Here is an 18,324-nt window from a genome sequence, read left to right on the forward strand (position 1 = left end):
ATGTACCAAAGAGATAACCCATCTCAGTCTCCTTTTGTGGTCCACAGATACCAGTCTTCAGCTAATCGAATTCACTACACTTCAGACATGGGTCTAGGCAGTGGATACTGCAAAGTTATAGAGCCTAACAATATTCTGATGACTTGTGCTCCAGAATTAGCCGCACCTATAGTGAAACTGCTCCAATACAGCTACAACACTGGCATCCACCTGGCAATGAGGAAAATTACCCAAGTATGTTCTGTACTCAAAAGCAGAACAAATCTAACTCAACTAATTACTGTCCATCAGTCTACTCTCAGTCATCGGGGAAATGATAGAAGGCATCATCAACAGGGCTACCAAGTGGCATTTGCTCAACAATAGGTTGCTCACTAACATTTAATTTGTGTTCCTCCAAGCCCTCTCAGCTCCTGGACTTATTTCAGCCTTAATCCAAATCTAAACAAAAGAGCTGTACTTAAGTAGGCATAACTGCCCATGGCATAAAGGACGCTTTTGACCAAATGAGATGACAAGGAAAAAAAAAAACAAGCAAAATTGGAGTCAATGGGAATTAGTGGGAAACTCTCTATTAGTTGTTTCCATACACAAAGTATGTGTTTGTTACAGGTCAAATATCTCAGCCACAGGACATCTGGGGAGGTGATGACCTAGTGGTATTATCACTGGACTGTTAATCCAGAGACTTAGATAATGTTCTGGGGACCTGGGTTTGAATCCCACCATAGAGATGGTGGAATTTGAATTCAATAAATATCTGGAACTAAGAGTCTAATGATGACCATGAATTGATTGTTGGGGAAAAACCCATCTGGTTCACTAATGCCCTTTAGGGAAGGAAACTGCCATCTTTACCTGATCTGCCTACATGTGACTCCAGTCCCACAGCAATGTGGTTGACTCTTAACTGCCCTCTGGGCAATTAGGGATGGACAATAAATGCTGGCCTAGCCAGCAATGCCCTCATCCTATGAATGAATAAAGGAAAAAAAAAACTCTCCCTGCAGGAGATTGTTGGTTTTGGTTTTCTAATCAACCTATTCAGAAATGTTACAATATGTCTCTAGAGCAGAGATAGGTCACTACCACAGCATCACAAGGGTCCCTGAGATTGTTAGTTTAGTGCCCTAGGCTTAATCATCTTCAGCTGCTTCAAGAATGACCTTCTCTCCACCATTAGGTCACAAGTGTGAATGCTGATTAATGACTGCACAACATTTAAGGGAGGCAATGGCCTTGTAGTATTATCCCTAGACTATTAATCCAGAGACCCAAAATGTTCTGGGTACCTGGGTTCGAATACTGCAATGGCAGATGTTGGAATCTGAATTAAATAAAAATCTGGAATTAAGGATCTGCCAATGACCATGAATCCATTTTGATTGCTGAGGGGAAAAAAAACCATCTGGTTCACTAATGTTCTTTAGGGAAGAAGACTGCCATCCTTACCTGCCCTGACCTACATGTGACTCCAGACCCACAGCAATGTGGTTAACTCTTAACTGCCCTCTGGGCAATCAATGCTAGTTGAGCCCTCATCCTATGAATGAATGAAAAAAAATCAGCACCATTTGTGAATCCTCAGATGCTGAAGCAGCCTATGTCCAAATGCAACAGGATTGAGCTAATAAGTCGCAATTGACCGTGCCACATAAAGTACCCAGTAGTGACCATCTACAACAAGACAGAATCATCGGTCTTTGACAGTCAATGATATTACTGTCACTGAAACACTCACTACCAATACATGAGCATTAATTTTGACTAGAAACTGAACTGTGGCTACAAGACTAGATGAGATTCTAGTAATTCTGGGTGAGTGACTCAGCCCATAACTTTTCAAATCCTATCTGTCTTCTACAAGGCTCCACTTGCCATAATGAGCTCAGCTCCAACAACATTCAGGAATCTTGATACCATCCAGAACAAAGCAGCCCATTGGATAGTTACCCAAACGAACACCATTAACATTTTCTCCCTTCTCCATTGATTCACAGTGATAGCAGGGGTACCATCTACAAATGTCCTGCAGTAATTCACCAAGGCTCTTTTGACAGCACGTTCCAAATTCATGACTTCTACTAGTTAGAAAAACAAGGTTAGTAGATGGGAACACCATTGGCTCCATCCTGACTTAGAACAAAATCACTTTCTTTGGATGAAAAAACCTGGAACCTGGAACCCAACAGCACTGACAGGATAACTACACCACATGGACAGCGGCAATTCAAGAAGGCTACATCCAGTACCTTCAAGGGTAAATACAGATGGGGCATTAAATGCTGACCTAATCTGTGAAATCCACATTTCATTAATGCGGTTTTTAAAACTACGCTGGGCACATTTAAATTCAATTAGAAAATCTAAATTGAAAGCATCTAGTGCCTTTTAGGGAAGGAAATCTGCTGTTATCTTCTGGACTGGCTACATCGCATCCTCTAATAAGTGTAACACATATCTGAAAGGGTTGACTAAAAAATATCTACGACCAACAAAAGCTACTTGGCACTACATTTTTGTGGACTCACGCAGAGTGACATTGGTGACACTTACTGACATTCAGGCACTTCAAAGAAAGTCTCTGGGTTGCCTGTATGTTTTCTAATGTGCCTACCTTTTGTATGACAGGATAAAACCTCACATAAACAAAAGGGAGCTTAAGAGGAAGAAGCTGTCAGAACTTTAATCAATTTAAAGATAATTTCATCTAAATCATGAGATTGGAGGCCTCACATGCAATAGTGCAGCAAAATTTGAGGTCTAATAGGTTCAGGGTCTTTATTCTACTTACTGTGTCTTAATCCTCATCAAAACTTTGCACAAAAGGAGCATGGCATGTTTTTTTTTAATTTATTCATGGGATGTGGGTGTCTCTGGCTAGGCCAGCATTTATTGCCCATCCCTAATTGCCCTGGAGAGGGTGGTGGTCATCTGCCTTCTTGAAACACTGCAGTCCTTGGGGTGTGGGGACACAGAGTGCTGTTAGGAAGGGAGTTCCTGGATTTTGACTCTGCAGCAGTGACTGGACAGCGATATTGTCCTAAGTCAAGATGGTGTATGGCTTGGGGGGATCTTACAGGCAGTGGTATCTCTAAGCATTTGTTTTCCTTCTCCTTCATTTGAACTTTGTTAACAGAAATTCCTCATTGTGGCAATTTAGACACATGTTCATACATCACCTCCAGATTTAACCCATTTAAAGCTTTAGTTGTTGGTCCACGATCAACCATTCTCCACAAACTCCAACTCATGCAAAACTCTTCTGATCATACCCAATTCCAAGAAAAAACTAGTTCATTTATCACGTCTTTCTTCTGATCAGCAGTTTCTTGGATTCCTCGTAGCCATTTCTTCTTTCTAAATTGAGGTTTTTAAGCTATAAGCTGAATGCCACCATCGACTAATGTACACCACCTGCTCTTTTTTTACTCTTGCTGATGACTTTGGTTTTGGCTTCTCGCCTTTATTCTCATTTTTTTAAAGAAGTGAGGCAACAGAAATAAAAGAACGGTGGAATCTTAAAGGCACCTGAATGACATGAGCTATGGTGAGATTTGTGGCAAAATCGAAAGAAAAGTCTGACGAGGCCTACCTCAACGTCAGGAAGAACTTGTTGCATCTTTTATGATTCTGCAGACTAGATGTGGGAAGGTTCTCTGTAGGCAGTAGAGAATTGCCAACTTAGGCAGATTATAGCTTGTTAACTGCCATGTAAATGCACAACTCCCCTTATTAATATTCAGCTTCAAATGCACCACTTACTCGAAAGGACCTCCGTGTCTCAGGGCACACTCCATGGTCACTGGCCAGTGCAACTCACAGCCATAGTCAATGGCATTCGACATGTGCCAACCTCTAAGAACTCACATGGTGTATCTGTGATTAATTTTTACAATGCCTCTGTACTTCAGTACTACACCTTGGGCTGCACTGTTGTAATGCTCAGAGATAGTAAGAATTGCTGATGCTGGAGTCAGAGATAACACAGTGTGGAGCTGGAGGAGCAGAGCAGGCCATGCAGCGTCAGAGGAGCAGGAAAGTTGATGTTTCGAGTCGGGAACCAAGGGTCCCGACCCGAAACATCAACCTTCCTGCTCCTCTGATGCTGCCTGGCCTGCTCTGCTCCTCCAGCTCCACACTGTGTTATTACCGTTGTAATGCTGCTGCAAGGACTGCCCTCGAAGAGCTCAGAGATGCAGTCTAGCTCAGCCCAAGAGCTCCCCACTTCCTATCTTAGCACTCAGTCTCTCTGACTCACCCTGGATGATTACAACATTTTTGGTCTTGAAATTGGGTCTGATCAGCAGAGGTTTGCATGAGTTGGAGTTTGTGGAGGATGGTTAATATTGGACTAGCAACTAAAGTTTTAACCAGCCTAACATTGTCTGGTGCCATCATCTCTTCTGCTGGTCCTGGGGGGAGAGGCGTTTGCCTGTGTACCACCTGTCCGGTAGGAACTACAGGTCCCTGCCCAAAAATGAGGTACCAAATCTCCCGTGATTGCCATGTCCAGGTCAAATGTCAGGAACTGTCTGGGGTGGCTCCAGGCTGGCAGTGCTTGTCCAGGTGTGCAACGTCCTTTTAAAGACAATTCCAGAGATGCTGGAAAATTCAGGGACATACCAGCAGTGGTGAATTGTTCCAGGAATGGCACATGATAAGATGGGCTAAAATCAGATGAGAGGAAACCTATACAGTGGCATAGGTATTTAATCAGGCATTTTGGTAACATACAGTGAGAAAGCCTCACTAGGCCTCACAGCAAAAAACTCCTCAAAAACTTGACAAAACTGGCACTTAGTCAAAAAAATGTAGGATTTTGTCCAAATGATGATATTGGTACAACAGTCAAAAGTTAACCTAAATCTTTATTCAAGTCATCAGAGTCTTTATTGCTCTGACCTATATTTATCCCATGACCAATAAAGTGAAAAACAAATATTCTGTTCATTACCACATTGCTGTTTGTGGGACTTGGCAGTGCAATTCTCCATTAGTACAAAAATAATTGGCTGGACTGCACTTTTGGGAATTGTTAGGTGGTAAAATGCATTGCGTGAATGAAAATTATTTGTTTCTTTCTAATGACATTCATATTCGATTATTATCATTCCTCATCTCTTCAGGAAGGAACCAGACATGAAAGCAACCCAAAGAATAATTGATAGAAACAGTACGTATAGAAAAACACTTATGAGTTTTACAAAATGAAGTCAGAACTCTTCAATTCAATTAATGATTTATGTATTATTGTTACCATTACCTCATCTCCACATACAAAATCAAATATAAAAGTAAACAAAATGATGCCCTGCACTGAGGATGTTACATAGTTAAAATCTGCAAAGCTGTCACTTTTCTATAAGATACATTTGAAAAAAAAACTATAATTCAAAATTAGGACAATTTTACCAACAGTCAGTTACCTTATTGTTTTCTGTGATAAGCCCCTGATTTTTTAACTTTTTCAGTATGTCTTTACGCCTGTAGTAACCACTTAAATAAGGATCATGAAGGCTTTGATAGTTGAGTTTTAACAGGTGCAAGTTGGGGTCTGTGAGGTTGAACTCGCAAGATGGTTGATGAAGCTGTAATTAAGACATTGAGCAGTTATGCATTGTCATGAATACAAAACTTTACAAGTTAGTCACATTTTTAAATATCCACTTTAACAGGAGTAAAAAAAAATCTGCAGAGGGGCGGTGAACATTTCTAAACACCTCACTTCAAGGCAACATGATCAGTTGCCATGCAGTAAGAAAATCAAACAAATACGTGGTTGCTCAGTCATGGATATAGCTGCCAAAAGGCACTTGTGCCCCAAAATGAGTGCCCAATGACCATCACACATCTACCGCCTGTGTGCACATTCTTGCCTGGAGGCCATGAGGTACCACAGCCCTGTCCCTGTCATCAGTCCTTCACCATGACAGAGTTTTGCCTAATGGAAGCCTGCACCCAAAATTGTTTAGGATGCAGGAGATAGAAAGGACAGCATCATCTTGGAGGTTGGAAGCTGAACTCAGTGGCATGGCAAATCAAAATAATTAGGGTCACTTCCTTATTGCAACCTCTTTTCCATCTTTATAGCCTTAGGACTACAATGCTGCCTACTTTGTGGTTAAGAACTTCTGGAACCTTCCCCTCAATCTTACCATTATGGGAGGCCCTTGGGCAGAGTGTTTGTTCTGAATGACATCACTCTCAGGGTCAGTGTAACAATACTTTAATACAGATGTTAAGCATTTCAAGCTGTAGATAGAAAGTCAATAGTATTAAGCAGAAACTCAGCTAATACCTTCTTGGGCCTTTAACCAAAACAATCTCAGATCTCTGAACAAGAAAAAACCAACAGGAGAGCATATCGACTAATTGAGGAGGAGTAAATTGGCTCTCCTTTTTTCAGTATCCTCAGTTGGCCACAATATAATTTTTTGTCCTTTTATCATGCAGCCATACCTCACTCCAATTAAAATGTTGTTAATTCATTCACTTGAAACAATAAATGCTTGTTACAAGGTTTTCTTGAGTGAAAGGAAGATCCATTTTATTACTTATTAACACTGAGTAAAAATAATAACGACACAACATCAACACACACACACACACACAGGCAGGTATAAAGTTAAAAAGGGAAGAGTGTCTAGTACCAAAAAGAAAGATAAAATATGAAACTTTAAAGTCTTTAGAATGTAAGTATGCGCAACTTGCTTTCTGCCTTCTCCTCACAACAACTTAGATATTTTTCCTTTCAGATACTCAAGGAGGACAACCTGGCCTTACAGTGATGGAAGGCAGTGATTAGAAAGAAACACCGTCAGTCGGTGAGATTTTGATTTGTCTGCTCGAGGTTGGATTTGCCAATGTTAACTTTCACGATTGTCAATCCAATTATGAAGCAAGTAAGCTGCAACTGCTGCATTAAATTAACAAACCAGTTGTTATAAAGAGGCAGAATGGTAGTCAAGCCCAGGATTTTAATCATAACAAGCTCTGAATAAAGGAATTAGAGTTTTACTTCTGTGACTTACCTTTTCACCCAGGGTTGTTGTGTACAGCAAAACGCCACTACCTGGAAGCAAGGGAAGCTTGGCCCCAAGCGGCAAATTCAGAAGTTGTTTTGATCCTGCCCCCATGATTGCTTTACTGCTCATACACTGCAAATCAAAAAAAAAATTGGTTGATTTATTAATGGATGAGGTGAATTTGTAGTCTGAAATTTTGTACATGGAATTTGGTTTCACAATTTGTATAAAGCCAGGAGGGGTAATTTAAGGTAACTTCTATAAGCTTTACTACAGTTGATAAATAACATAATCATGAGTTTATCAGATGATAATTCTAAAGATATACTAATATTATAGTGTTGCCTTGTTTTTTTTTAAGTGATAGATACACCCACATAACATGAGATATTTGAAAGTGCTTCACATAAGTCAACTAGTGTTTTGATTGAGGCAAAAGTGTTAGGACACTTTTTGTTCTTCAAAGGTAAATTGGGATCTAAATTGCACATCTGATCCGTTGGAATTCACAGATGCACCCTGAACTTAACACTGTATCCAATGGATGACATTTTCAGAAATTCAGCACTTCTTTATCACTGAATTTATGGAATAGGTATGATAATGGAAACAAAAGCCTGGAGAGAATACATTGTTAAAAAATATTTATTCGATGCAAGAAAGGAAGTCATGGTACCCATCCATCACTATCAACTTAGTAACTTTTATTTTTTCTCCATTGATACAAATATTATATTTGTAAGATTGTTACTTTTTGGAACTGCCTCTTCAACTTAGGGTAAAACAAGAATGAAGGGGGTCCTGAGACCTGTTCTCAATTCTATCTGATAATAAGGTTGTATGTCTTGGGTTTTGAAGGTTCAAGAAGGTTGTTTTACTGGGACGAGATGCAAGATGTTCACAACTTTAAACAATAGCAAAGAATTGCTGTTGGTTCTGGATAGATTGTTAGTCCTCAAGTCTTACAGGGTGGAACAGGAATGTCATGGTTTATAATGGATTACACTTTAAACTCTCTATTTAATTTCAATATTGAATGGAGTTGTGGTCTAGGGGATAACATTCCTACTGGGATATGAGGCCTGTATTCTTCATTTTGCCATGGAGATGAGAGAAGAATTCATAGTACACCACTGTAGTGTTGGTTTGCAAGAATCTGAGAAAGAGAGAAAGAGAAAGAACAGAAAGATAGAGGTAACAAGGTGTAGAGCTGGATGAACACAGCAGGCCAGGCGCATCAGAGGAGCAGGAAAGCTGACGTTTCGGGTCTAGACCCTTCTTTTTTTTCTTTCTGAAGAAAGGTCCAGACCCGAAACGTCAGCTTTCCTGCTCCTCTGATGCTGCCTGGCCTGCTGTGTTCATCCAGCTCTACACCTTGTTATCTCAGACTGCAGCATTGGCAGTTCCTACTATCTCAGAAAGATAGAGGTAGCTAGTTCTGTTCCTGAAGCGAAGGAAAAGCTGTCTTTCTTATTCATCACATAGAACGTAGTTGGGGGTTTACATTTGGATTGAAGGGATTTTGGTTAGCTTTGGCTAGAGGGAGAAATCTCCAGGGTAACTCTCACAATAGAAGTCAGTTTGGGGATTAGAAGCTAACCAACCAGGCTTGGAGAAAAGGAAACTGGCCAGTGGAAGCAGATAAAAATTTTAGACTGTCTCCAGGAGGAGAAAGTATCTACTTAAGAGACAGAGTGAAAAAGTAGAAACTTGGAGTAAGGTTGGTGGCGGGGGTGGGGGGCTGGGTGGGAAGGTGTGCATGGAATATTTGGTTGTCTTAAAAGTTAAAAGAAGGAAACTTTACTGTAGTGTAAAGAATGTTTCCTACTGAATAGTATTTAGACAATGTTGTTTTTGGTTTATTTATTTGTTATGTAAAAGTCTTAAAACTAAAAATCTTGTGTGATCCTGCCTGTCAGAAAGTTAAATATGGTGTTTAAAATGGTTAGTTTCTATGAGGGCAAGATCATTCTCTCTTCAAACAGGCTACAGCCAATCCCGAATTAAAGCAAAATATTGCAGGTACTGGAAGTCTGAAATAAAAACAGCAAGTGCTGGAGAACTCAACAGATTTGGCAACATCTATGGAGATAGAAACACAATGTTCTGAATAGTCATACTGGAATTAAAATGTTAATTTTGTTTTTCTGCTTCCACAGATGCTACAAGACCTACTGAGTTTCTCCAGCATTCTCTGCTTTTGAACTAATCCTAAATCTGGATTAACCTTCTATAGCTGACCAATATAAGATGCATGAGAACATCATAATGGATCTTCAGTAATCTTTTTCAATCAATTGCTAACAAGTTAGTGATGTTTTTAAACAGTATAAGACATGTATTTACAGCACTCCATCCATGTGGTAAGATTTTTGTGCAATGGACCACAGAATACACTAAAGGCAATAGTTTCAGTTTTGTAAGTCACTGCTAACCGGAAAGAGAGGGCGTTTCTGCTATGGCTGCAGGCAGCAAAGGCAAGCAATTCACTGCCACATAGTTACCACACTCATAGGAGTAAAGCAAAGACAAGCAACAAAATGGCCTGTCAGGGTAGAGAAAGGTAAAAGGGAACATGATGAAGGCTCTGGGGTTAACCTGGTGACCAGTCAGAGGCGAATGCTGACAGTATCAATCACATGCTGAGTTCCCTGCCATCACCTGCCATTCCCTAAATGTGAGGTGTAACTGGGAATAGCTGGAATAATGTCCAAGATGGGCATAGTCAGTATCAGGTTGATGGTTAAATGCATTGTTCCAGGTCTACTGGATGTTATGACATTGGAGGGACAAATACATGAAAGCATCTGTTTTCGAACTTCAGCTACATTTCATTTGCAAGTATTTATTTGCACATACAAAATGCATGCAGAGTGAACATGCCAATCCATCAAATGCTGGTCAAAGACAAATTGCACTGTGCTATTGGTGCTAGTTAAACAAACATTGTGATCTCAGTGATGCAATAGTTATCAACAATACCTTAAAAAGGAAGTGAAAACTGGCAAAAGTGCCCATCACTTGCAGAACTTCCAAAGGAATCAAAGCATGAGGGGAACATCACTCTGTCTCGTAAGTGTGATGATGGACTCTAATGAACTCAATGGTAGGTCTTATGATTGATGTCAGTCTGGGATGGGAAGGGTGTCTCAGCACTTCTTGATGTGTTAGTCACTCAGCTGGCACTGCACATTCACCACTTTTGGTATGCATTCCATGACCCAGGCTGTTGTGGGGCAGACAATAGGTTCCACAGCTTGGACTGATCTGGGGTGTGTTCTCCAATATAGTCCAGACAGAGAATTCCACAGACTCCTGGTTTATTGTGCTCTGCACAATTTGAGCAGGCAAGAAAGTGGTGTGATAAATTCTGAGGAGCTGGGGGAATGGGAGCATGCATCTGAAGAAAGTATGAGGACATTGAGCTGGAGCTCCCTTTGTGGATGACAGTGCTTAGCTGCATTGGACCGTATAAGGCAGACAGGACTCGATTGATACCTAGTTCCAGTAGATGCTAACTGGGTGCAGAAGACCATCATGGACTGTCAGGGTCATGATTCCAGCAATTGGTCTGCATTATGGAGGTGAACTGCAGCATCTATTCTTTTCCTTTCTGAACCCTTTTGCTGGCTGTCAATAAAAGTTCATGTTTGGAATTTTCCTATTGCTTGCCTGTATGTGATGGTTCCCAATTGGACAATTACAAGATGCAGGTATCCAATGGGCATTGAGGAAGGAATAACAGTGACATTAAGAAAGCATTTTGAAGGCCAGGTAAACTGTGGTGTCTGGCAGTTAAAGTGAGAAAATAGGATTCTATATGCAAAGGAGTATCAGCCACGAGCTGTCAGCAGTTTGGCTTTTTGATTGCTGTGTTATTATGCTGCCAGTCAGGGGCAAAACTGGATTTCAAACAATTATCTGGGTGTATAGTGGCCTTTCATAGATGACACAAGTGCCAAGGATGCCAGTCTTTTGACTGATGTTGTTCGTGAATGGCATGTGGTAAGATGGAATAGAGTCAGACATGTGGAATTTCATAAGCAGGGTAGGTAGTTAATGAGGAATGTTTGGTAGGATGCAGTGAAATCTGGGCATTGTGGAGGGAATCCCTCCAAAAAACTTGTCCCAATTCTCACTCAGCCAAAATTGGAAAATTAAGCCTGTTGTTGCAAAGAATGATGAAGACACAGACAGTAGCACTTACTCGTCACAGACTACTTTTGTCACACAGGTACTTTACAGCATTAACCCTTTCAGACCCTTCCACCCTTATATAACATGGGTTTCCATTATAAATGTGAAGTTATGAACATGTCATGGAAAACACTGACTCAGATGTGTGACAAAATCTTAACATTAGAAGGTATCATTTTTGGATACAGGAATTATGTCTAAATCTGCATATATTAAATTTTACAACATCCTTACAACACCAGCTAACATGATTTTCTGTACGTCATAAAACACCATACTAATTGTCATGGAAAATAAGAAAAAATACACCAAAGCAAAGAATTACAAACATAGAGGTGAGAGATGAAAGACCTGGTCAGGATATTTGACAGCTATGAAGGGACATTACAGCTATAGACTGTGAGAGATTTGGCAGCAAAGTAAAGCATACACAGAAATCATATTGCATTGTAAATGGTTGATTCAATGTGCCTTACACAGTCACAGGTGAATGCCATTATAATTATGCAACTTTGCTTATTCTTGTAAGAGACGGTAGCATTTGATAACTTAGATGGAGTGTGCACAGTTGGTAATATCCCCTCAAACCAAAGCCTTTGTCTTTTCTACATTAAGTCAATTAGATTAGTATCTAAAATAATTAGATATAATCGGCAAGGAGTAGTGGGAGATAAAGATTATATAAACATGGAGGTCAAGGCATAGGTGTTGGCTTATAATATTATTTCACCATTATGTCTATATGTCACTGAACAACACAATGATTTAGCTGCCTCATAGAAATGCAGCTGGTTTTGGCAGAAGTATCATAAGCAAATAAATTACTATCCTATTTCCTCTTTCCAAGAAAAAGGAGTATTTTACAAGTAAATAATTTAGATAATCAGAACAGGATGCTACATATTTAGATAAGTTTCTAACATCAAAGCACCGGTTGTCTCACAGCTAGGAGAGCCATCAGAGTAGTTATGATCAAGAACCAAGCCAAAGTGAAAAAAAACACGTTGGTAGTTTGGGAAATGTGAAATTTGGATCAAGGTACAGTGCTGATGTTCAGAAATCGATGTTTATTTTATACTTGTCCACATGGACCTCAAATTTCAAATTTTCAAGGTGGTGAGATTAGGGTCATCTACCACCACTTTCGCCCCAAGTAAGAGTTACAGAATATGAATTAAGGCATATAGGACAAGGGACCATGATCTTTGAACATCATATTGATGGTTCCATCAAGTTTCCTTGTAAAATAATGCAACTCTTCTCCAACTTAGTATATTAACTGTAGGTTAATATTTAAGTAGTGGGAGTTCAATTCTGCCTACTAAAACCTAGAATCAAACTTAATGAAGTAACCTATTTATTCTGTCAGTTTTGGGAAGGCTAATTTTGTTGATTTTCATAATGATTTTAAATAATTTTGTTTGAATATATCTTTCATACCTTTAACCATGTCAGAGGAACAGGAGGAATAGCAAAGCAGGCTATCTTTAAAGATAAAGTTTTGATTTGCTGGGAAAATGGCTACTTTCTAGCAAGTTACATGTTTTATAATTGTAATTTGGGTAATCAAATGAAATTTTAGATGCAATTTATTTGTTATCAATCCATATTTGGATGAGTCTCTTATATATTTCGAAGAATTATATAACGTAACATAAATTATGACACAGAACAAATTCAGCCAAAACCAGTCTATGCTGCTACATACATAAACAATAATCTTAATTTCACGAGCGCAGTGGTCTTGATTTAATGTATCTGCCCTCATTTCCTTATCTGTATATTAAAGCTTTACTTCAACCACTGATCTAGCTGACTGCTGCTTCATTTACTAATTGTAAAATTACTCTCCAAAACCCCATAACCCTCTGTGTGGCAAAATAAAAACTTTCCCTCCATCTGACTTAAATGTCTTGCATTTCTTTAAAGATTTTTGACCCCACATCTCCTGAAAACAATCTGTTTCTCATCTGCTCCAACCCATCTCTTCAGAATGTTGAACAAATTTGTCATGTCACCACAAAAACCCACCTTGAGTTTTATTAACCAGACACCTTATTCTGTAAATATAGGTAAAGCTTTATTTTATAAACCAGGCCTTAATGGGACCCTTTCCCTCACGGACCTCTTATATTCTTGCATCTCTGACAGGGATGAAGGAAATGGCCCAATTGTGCTGATCAAAAGGCCAATTAATTAACATATTGTTAGTTAGATTTATCTAAAATGTGGAGACTAAAATTATAAGTTCCTCCTTAAGCAATTTCACTGTCTACTCACTTTATGGATTCAACATTCTTCTTCTTCGAGTTCTCTATCTAAATATAGATCCAAAGAGCAGTGCCACAGTTGGTAGGGCAAGTAAGGTGCCAACTCCAGCTGGTACAGGGATCAAACCCTGTGCTATTCACACTGATCTGATCACACCCACCATCCTACCAGCTGAGCCAACCATCCAAGGCATCCCAGCTGATACGTCAACATAATACTTCTACATGCATGTTGTTGCCTGGGGCTTTAGATAGTGATAGTAAGAGCTCCAATTTCTTTCCACGGGACGCATCTCACATGGCTGCCAGGAATCTATCATGCTTTTATTGCTTCCCATTGCCATTGGAAAGATTTGTAAGGATTAATTTAAATTTGCCTGGCCACTTTATGAACACATCTTTAGCCATCAAGTCCAAGAGTGGGACTTGAATCCAGAGCTTCTAGTTCAGAGACAGGAATGCTCCCATTAAACCATTAGACCTCCTTGGCCAACATTACATTTTTATATGGAGATAGCAAGATCTGCAGTTGCTGGAGTCAGAGACAACACAGTGTGGAGATGGAGGAACACAGCAGGTCAGGCAGCATCAGAGGAGCAGGAAAGTTGACGTTTCAGGTTGGGACCCTTCTTCAGAAATGGGGAGGGGGAAGGGAGTGAGAAATAAATAGAGAGAGGAGGGGTGGGGCTGGGGAAGATAGGTGGGATGGTGATAGATGACTGCAGGTAGGGAGTGGTGGGGATTGGTCAGTGGGATGGGTGGGGCGGATAGGTGGGAGAGAAGATGTACAGGTTATGTCAGGTCAAGGAGGTGGGGATGAGAGGGAAGGTTGGAAATGGGATGAGGCTGGGGCTGGGGAGATTTTAAAACTGGTGAATTGCATGTTTAGGCCATCAGGCTGTGGGCTCCTGAGGCGGAATATGAGGTGCTGCTCCTCTAGTTTGTGGGTGGTGTCATTTTGGCACTGAAGGAGGCCCAGGATGGATATGTCACCCAGGGAGTGGGAGGTGGAGTTAAAATGGTTGGCAGCCGGAAGGTGTTGACATTTTTCGTGTACACAGCGTAGACGCTCTACAAAATGGTCTCCGATTCTACGCTTGGTCCCACAGATGTAGAGGAGGACACATTGGGAACAGCAGATACAGTAGACCAAGTTGATGGATGTACAGCTGAACATGTGTCTGATATGAAAGGTTTGTTTTGGGCCTTGAATGGAGGTGAAGGGGGAGGTATAGGGGCAGGTATAGCACTTCTTGCTGTTGCAGGGAAAGGGGCTGGGTGTGGTGGGGTTATATACTGTGTCCCTGCTGTAAAGTCCACTGTTCCATTTCTTTTTATGACCTCATCCATTTGAGGTATTACATCAATGTCTCATAGATCTGAATCCCTAACCACTCTACCACTTTTGTCCCAATTATTACTTTTTGACAAAAATGCACCGTTGCATTGAATTTCACTTGACATTTAAATATCCTGTCTTAGTTACCTCTTGTAAAATCCTTCATTCCTCAGAATTATTAACTAAGCCTGATTTGTAATGTCATTGCTTGACCCCAAAGGAGCATATCCTGGCCTGGCCTGGATGCTACCACAAGAACTGGCACGCAGGGCGGTGGTAGACTTCCGGCTCGTGGACACTGCCATCCAACATCTTAAAACAGCGGAGCTCGGACCCGACATTGTGTACCAGTTGGAGGATGCTCAGGTGTGTGGTGGAATCCCGGCTGCACATACCCCTGCTCAGACAGAATTTCACATTGGCCCCAGGATCCCGTACCTCCCCGGCAGACTGTGCCCCATAGCCCGAGCCACCTTCACTACGTAGATGGAATGGATTTTAAGAGGGGTGAAAAGGCAGGTCCTGTACAGACTGCTGCTTCACACCATCCACATCTTCTCCTTCATCTACCGACCAGACACACTTTGGCGTGCCCATTTACTACCAGGCAGTGGGGATCTCCAGTGGAGGGCTCTGTATGTGGGAGTCCTTCCCCTTTCCCTTGGGTATCTGGGGTGAAGGGATTTGCACGCTGCAGTCCTCTGCAACCTTAGATAGCAGTGGTTCATGGATTCCTGTTTGTTTTGCAGCTGCTGTGGCGTCCCGTGGACCATATGTATGTTGGGTGTGGGCGTTTGCACTCCCTTTGAGGTTATCTCAAAAACCTTCCCTGCTTTTGGCTGCATTTCAGCCCCACCCTCCTGATCTTTGGGCACCTGGTGAGGAGGGAAGAGGGTGCGTGGGTGGGAGGGAGGATCTCCTCGTGTGTCTGCTCCTGGGCCTGGCCAAGCTGGCCATTAACAGGTCCAGGCAGCGGGCCTTGGAGGGCTCCGTTTTGCTGACTATGCTATGTCCGCAGCTATGTCTGAGCCCGCGAGTCCCTGGAAAAGTCCACCACCACTCTCGATGCTTTTAGGGAGAGGTGGTGTCGCGGGGGATGGAGTGCTTCGTTACCCCTTCCAATTCTATTTCGTTTTGATCGCCACCCTCCCCTTCACTTTTGTTTCACCAAACACGGGGTTGCTTCCTGATGCTTGTCGAGAATCAGAACCATTCCATCTGCTGCGGCCTCACGGTGGGGAGGATCTGCTTTCCATGAAGAGGATTACCTGGTGCAGTTAAATTTAGTCCCAATCTCCCAGCGTGTGACAGAAATCACAACCCACACTGGTGCTGTTTAACTCCCCTCCCGGAGCTGGGTAATTAATTTGTCTGGTCATTGATGAACGCCCGCTTTCAGCCTTCCCTCGGCAAAGCGACAACTTAACTTTCAATGAAAGGCTGTCTATGTTACTCACATCTCTTTCCTCGGCCGTGCGAAGGGCCGCGTTCCTGGAATAGGAGGAGAGGTAGGCTTTCATCTTGGCGGTGTGAGTACGCTACACTGAGAGTTTGAACGGAAGGTTGAGGCGAGGCACTCGCTACTTTCTACTTCTAACTCCGAAAGTCTTTTTTTTTGGGAGGAATTTATCTCCACGTGCATTGGTTGCTAAGACGCTGTGTTAACTGGGGAGGAGTCAGACCTGCTCACCAGCCCCGGCCATATCCAATAATTAATAATTAACAAACAGCACCTTGACAAGGCAAATGTTTACACCGTCACCATAGAAACTGCAGCAAAACCAACAGCAGAAACATCGCGAGGTCTTGGCACTCGAGGTAAACACACTCCATAGCAACGATGACTAAAAAAAGAGACTTTAAATTCAGAGATAACAAGGTGTAGAGCTGGATGAACTACACCTTGTTATCTCAGATTCTCCAGCATCTTGCAGTTCCTACTATCTCTGAAACGACTTTAAATTCATGTCGTTTGACCCCCCCCCCAGGTGTCAAGCACTTCACAGCTAATTTTCTGAAGAAGGGTCCAGGCCCGAAATGTCGGCTTTCCTGCTCCTCTGATGCTGCCTGACCTGCTGTGTTCATCCAGCTCTACACCTTGTTATCTCTTACAGCTAATTTTGATGTGTTATCACTGCTAACCATTATAAGAAACGTGGTAGCCAATTTGTACACAGCAAACTCCTACAAACAGCAATGTGATGACCAGATAATTTGCTCTTTAATGTTAACTAAGGAACAAATATTGGCCAGGCCAGCAACAGACAGCTCCCCAACTCTCCCTCGAAATAGTACCACGACATCGTTCCCAGCAGATGGATTAAATATTCCAACCACAGAGCAGCACCTCCAGATCACAGCTGGGCAAGATTCACCCATCATTACCAACACAACTGGGTGTCTCCCGTTAATAATGTAAAGTCCTTTTTAATATTGCCCCCAGTTAAAATAAGAAGAGTGGAAATAACAAAGCAGAAACTACTGGACATATTGAAAAGTCAAATCAGACTCTGAAAGAAATCAACAATTGTATATCACCCTTTACAAGAACACTGATAGAATCATAGAATCCCTACAGTGTGGAAGCAGGCCATTTGGCCCTCTGAAGAGCATCCCACCCAGATCCACTCCCTATCCTATCCCTGTAATCCTGCATTTTCCATGGCTAATGCACCTAGCCTGCACATCCCTGCCACCTAATCTGCACATCTTTGGAAGGAAACTGGAGCACCTGGAGGAAGCCCATGCAGACACAGGGAAAATGTGCAAACTTCATGCAGACGCTCACCTGAGGGTGGAATCAAATCCAGGTCCCTGGCACTGTGAGGTAGCAGTGCTAGCCATTGAATACTGAACAATCTCTTCATTTTCAGAACTTTTTTTTGTGATTATTTGTTGTCACTGACAAGAAAAATACAGTTTAAAATATATAAACTATCCAGTAAATAGTAAGTGCAAAATATAAATTAGATTGAAGCCAAATATACATTTCAACATACAGTAAGCATAGTGACATACATTAAGACAAAACAGCAGTAACAGTGCGCTCTGGTGTTCATTTTGCATTAGGAGGGACAAGTAGACCAGAAAGTAGAACATTCTTATTAATTTGGATCAAGCATGGTTCATAAGGGTAAAGTCACCGTAGTCCTACTGGGCCATAGGACTGCTGTCTCACTAGAGAGAGAAATGATTGGTGGTGATGTAACCTGAGGGTCACCATGTTTCAGGTGAGAGAAAAGGTTCAGCAGGAGAGTCCTTCATGGTAGTCTCAGCCAGTGCGGAACTGAACTCACGACATTGCCATCATTCTGCATCACAATCCATCTGTCCATTCAGCCAACTCATCATTATCAAAATTGAATGCATTAGCCAGTTGGACTTTGGGAAATTACATTTTCCTCCCTCGCTCTCTTAGGCAGAACCCCAGAACTGAGGATAACCTGCTTTCACTCCAGTTAAATGAGTTCTGAAATAGCTGATAAGTCTG

At 41.5% G+C, this 18,324-nt stretch overlaps 1 protein-coding gene across 1 annotated transcript in view; it reads right to left on the reverse strand.

Moving 5' to 3' along the window:
- LOC109934909 (fibrous sheath-interacting protein 2) overlaps nt 1-16,441 on the reverse strand; it is a 40,282-nt gene extending 23,841 nt beyond the window's left edge. Inside the window, exons 1-3 of the mRNA XM_020533581.2 lie at nt 16,292-16,441; nt 7,035-7,160; nt 5,430-5,591 (exon numbers count right to left, since the gene is read on the reverse strand). Of these exons, the coding sequence (XP_020389170.1) occupies nt 5,430-5,591; nt 7,035-7,160; nt 16,292-16,354 (351 nt within the window). The 5' untranslated portion in view covers nt 16,355-16,441. The remainder of the gene's footprint in view (nt 1-5,429; nt 5,592-7,034; nt 7,161-16,291) is intronic.
- Between the last annotated feature and the right edge of the window lie 1,883 nt (nt 16,442-18,324).

The sequence above is a fragment of the Rhincodon typus genome, chromosome 14, assembly GCF_021869965.1.
Source record: "Rhincodon typus isolate 14 chromosome 14, sRhiTyp1.1, whole genome shotgun sequence".
In the NCBI taxonomy this organism is placed as follows: domain Eukaryota; kingdom Metazoa; phylum Chordata; class Chondrichthyes; order Orectolobiformes; family Rhincodontidae; genus Rhincodon; species Rhincodon typus.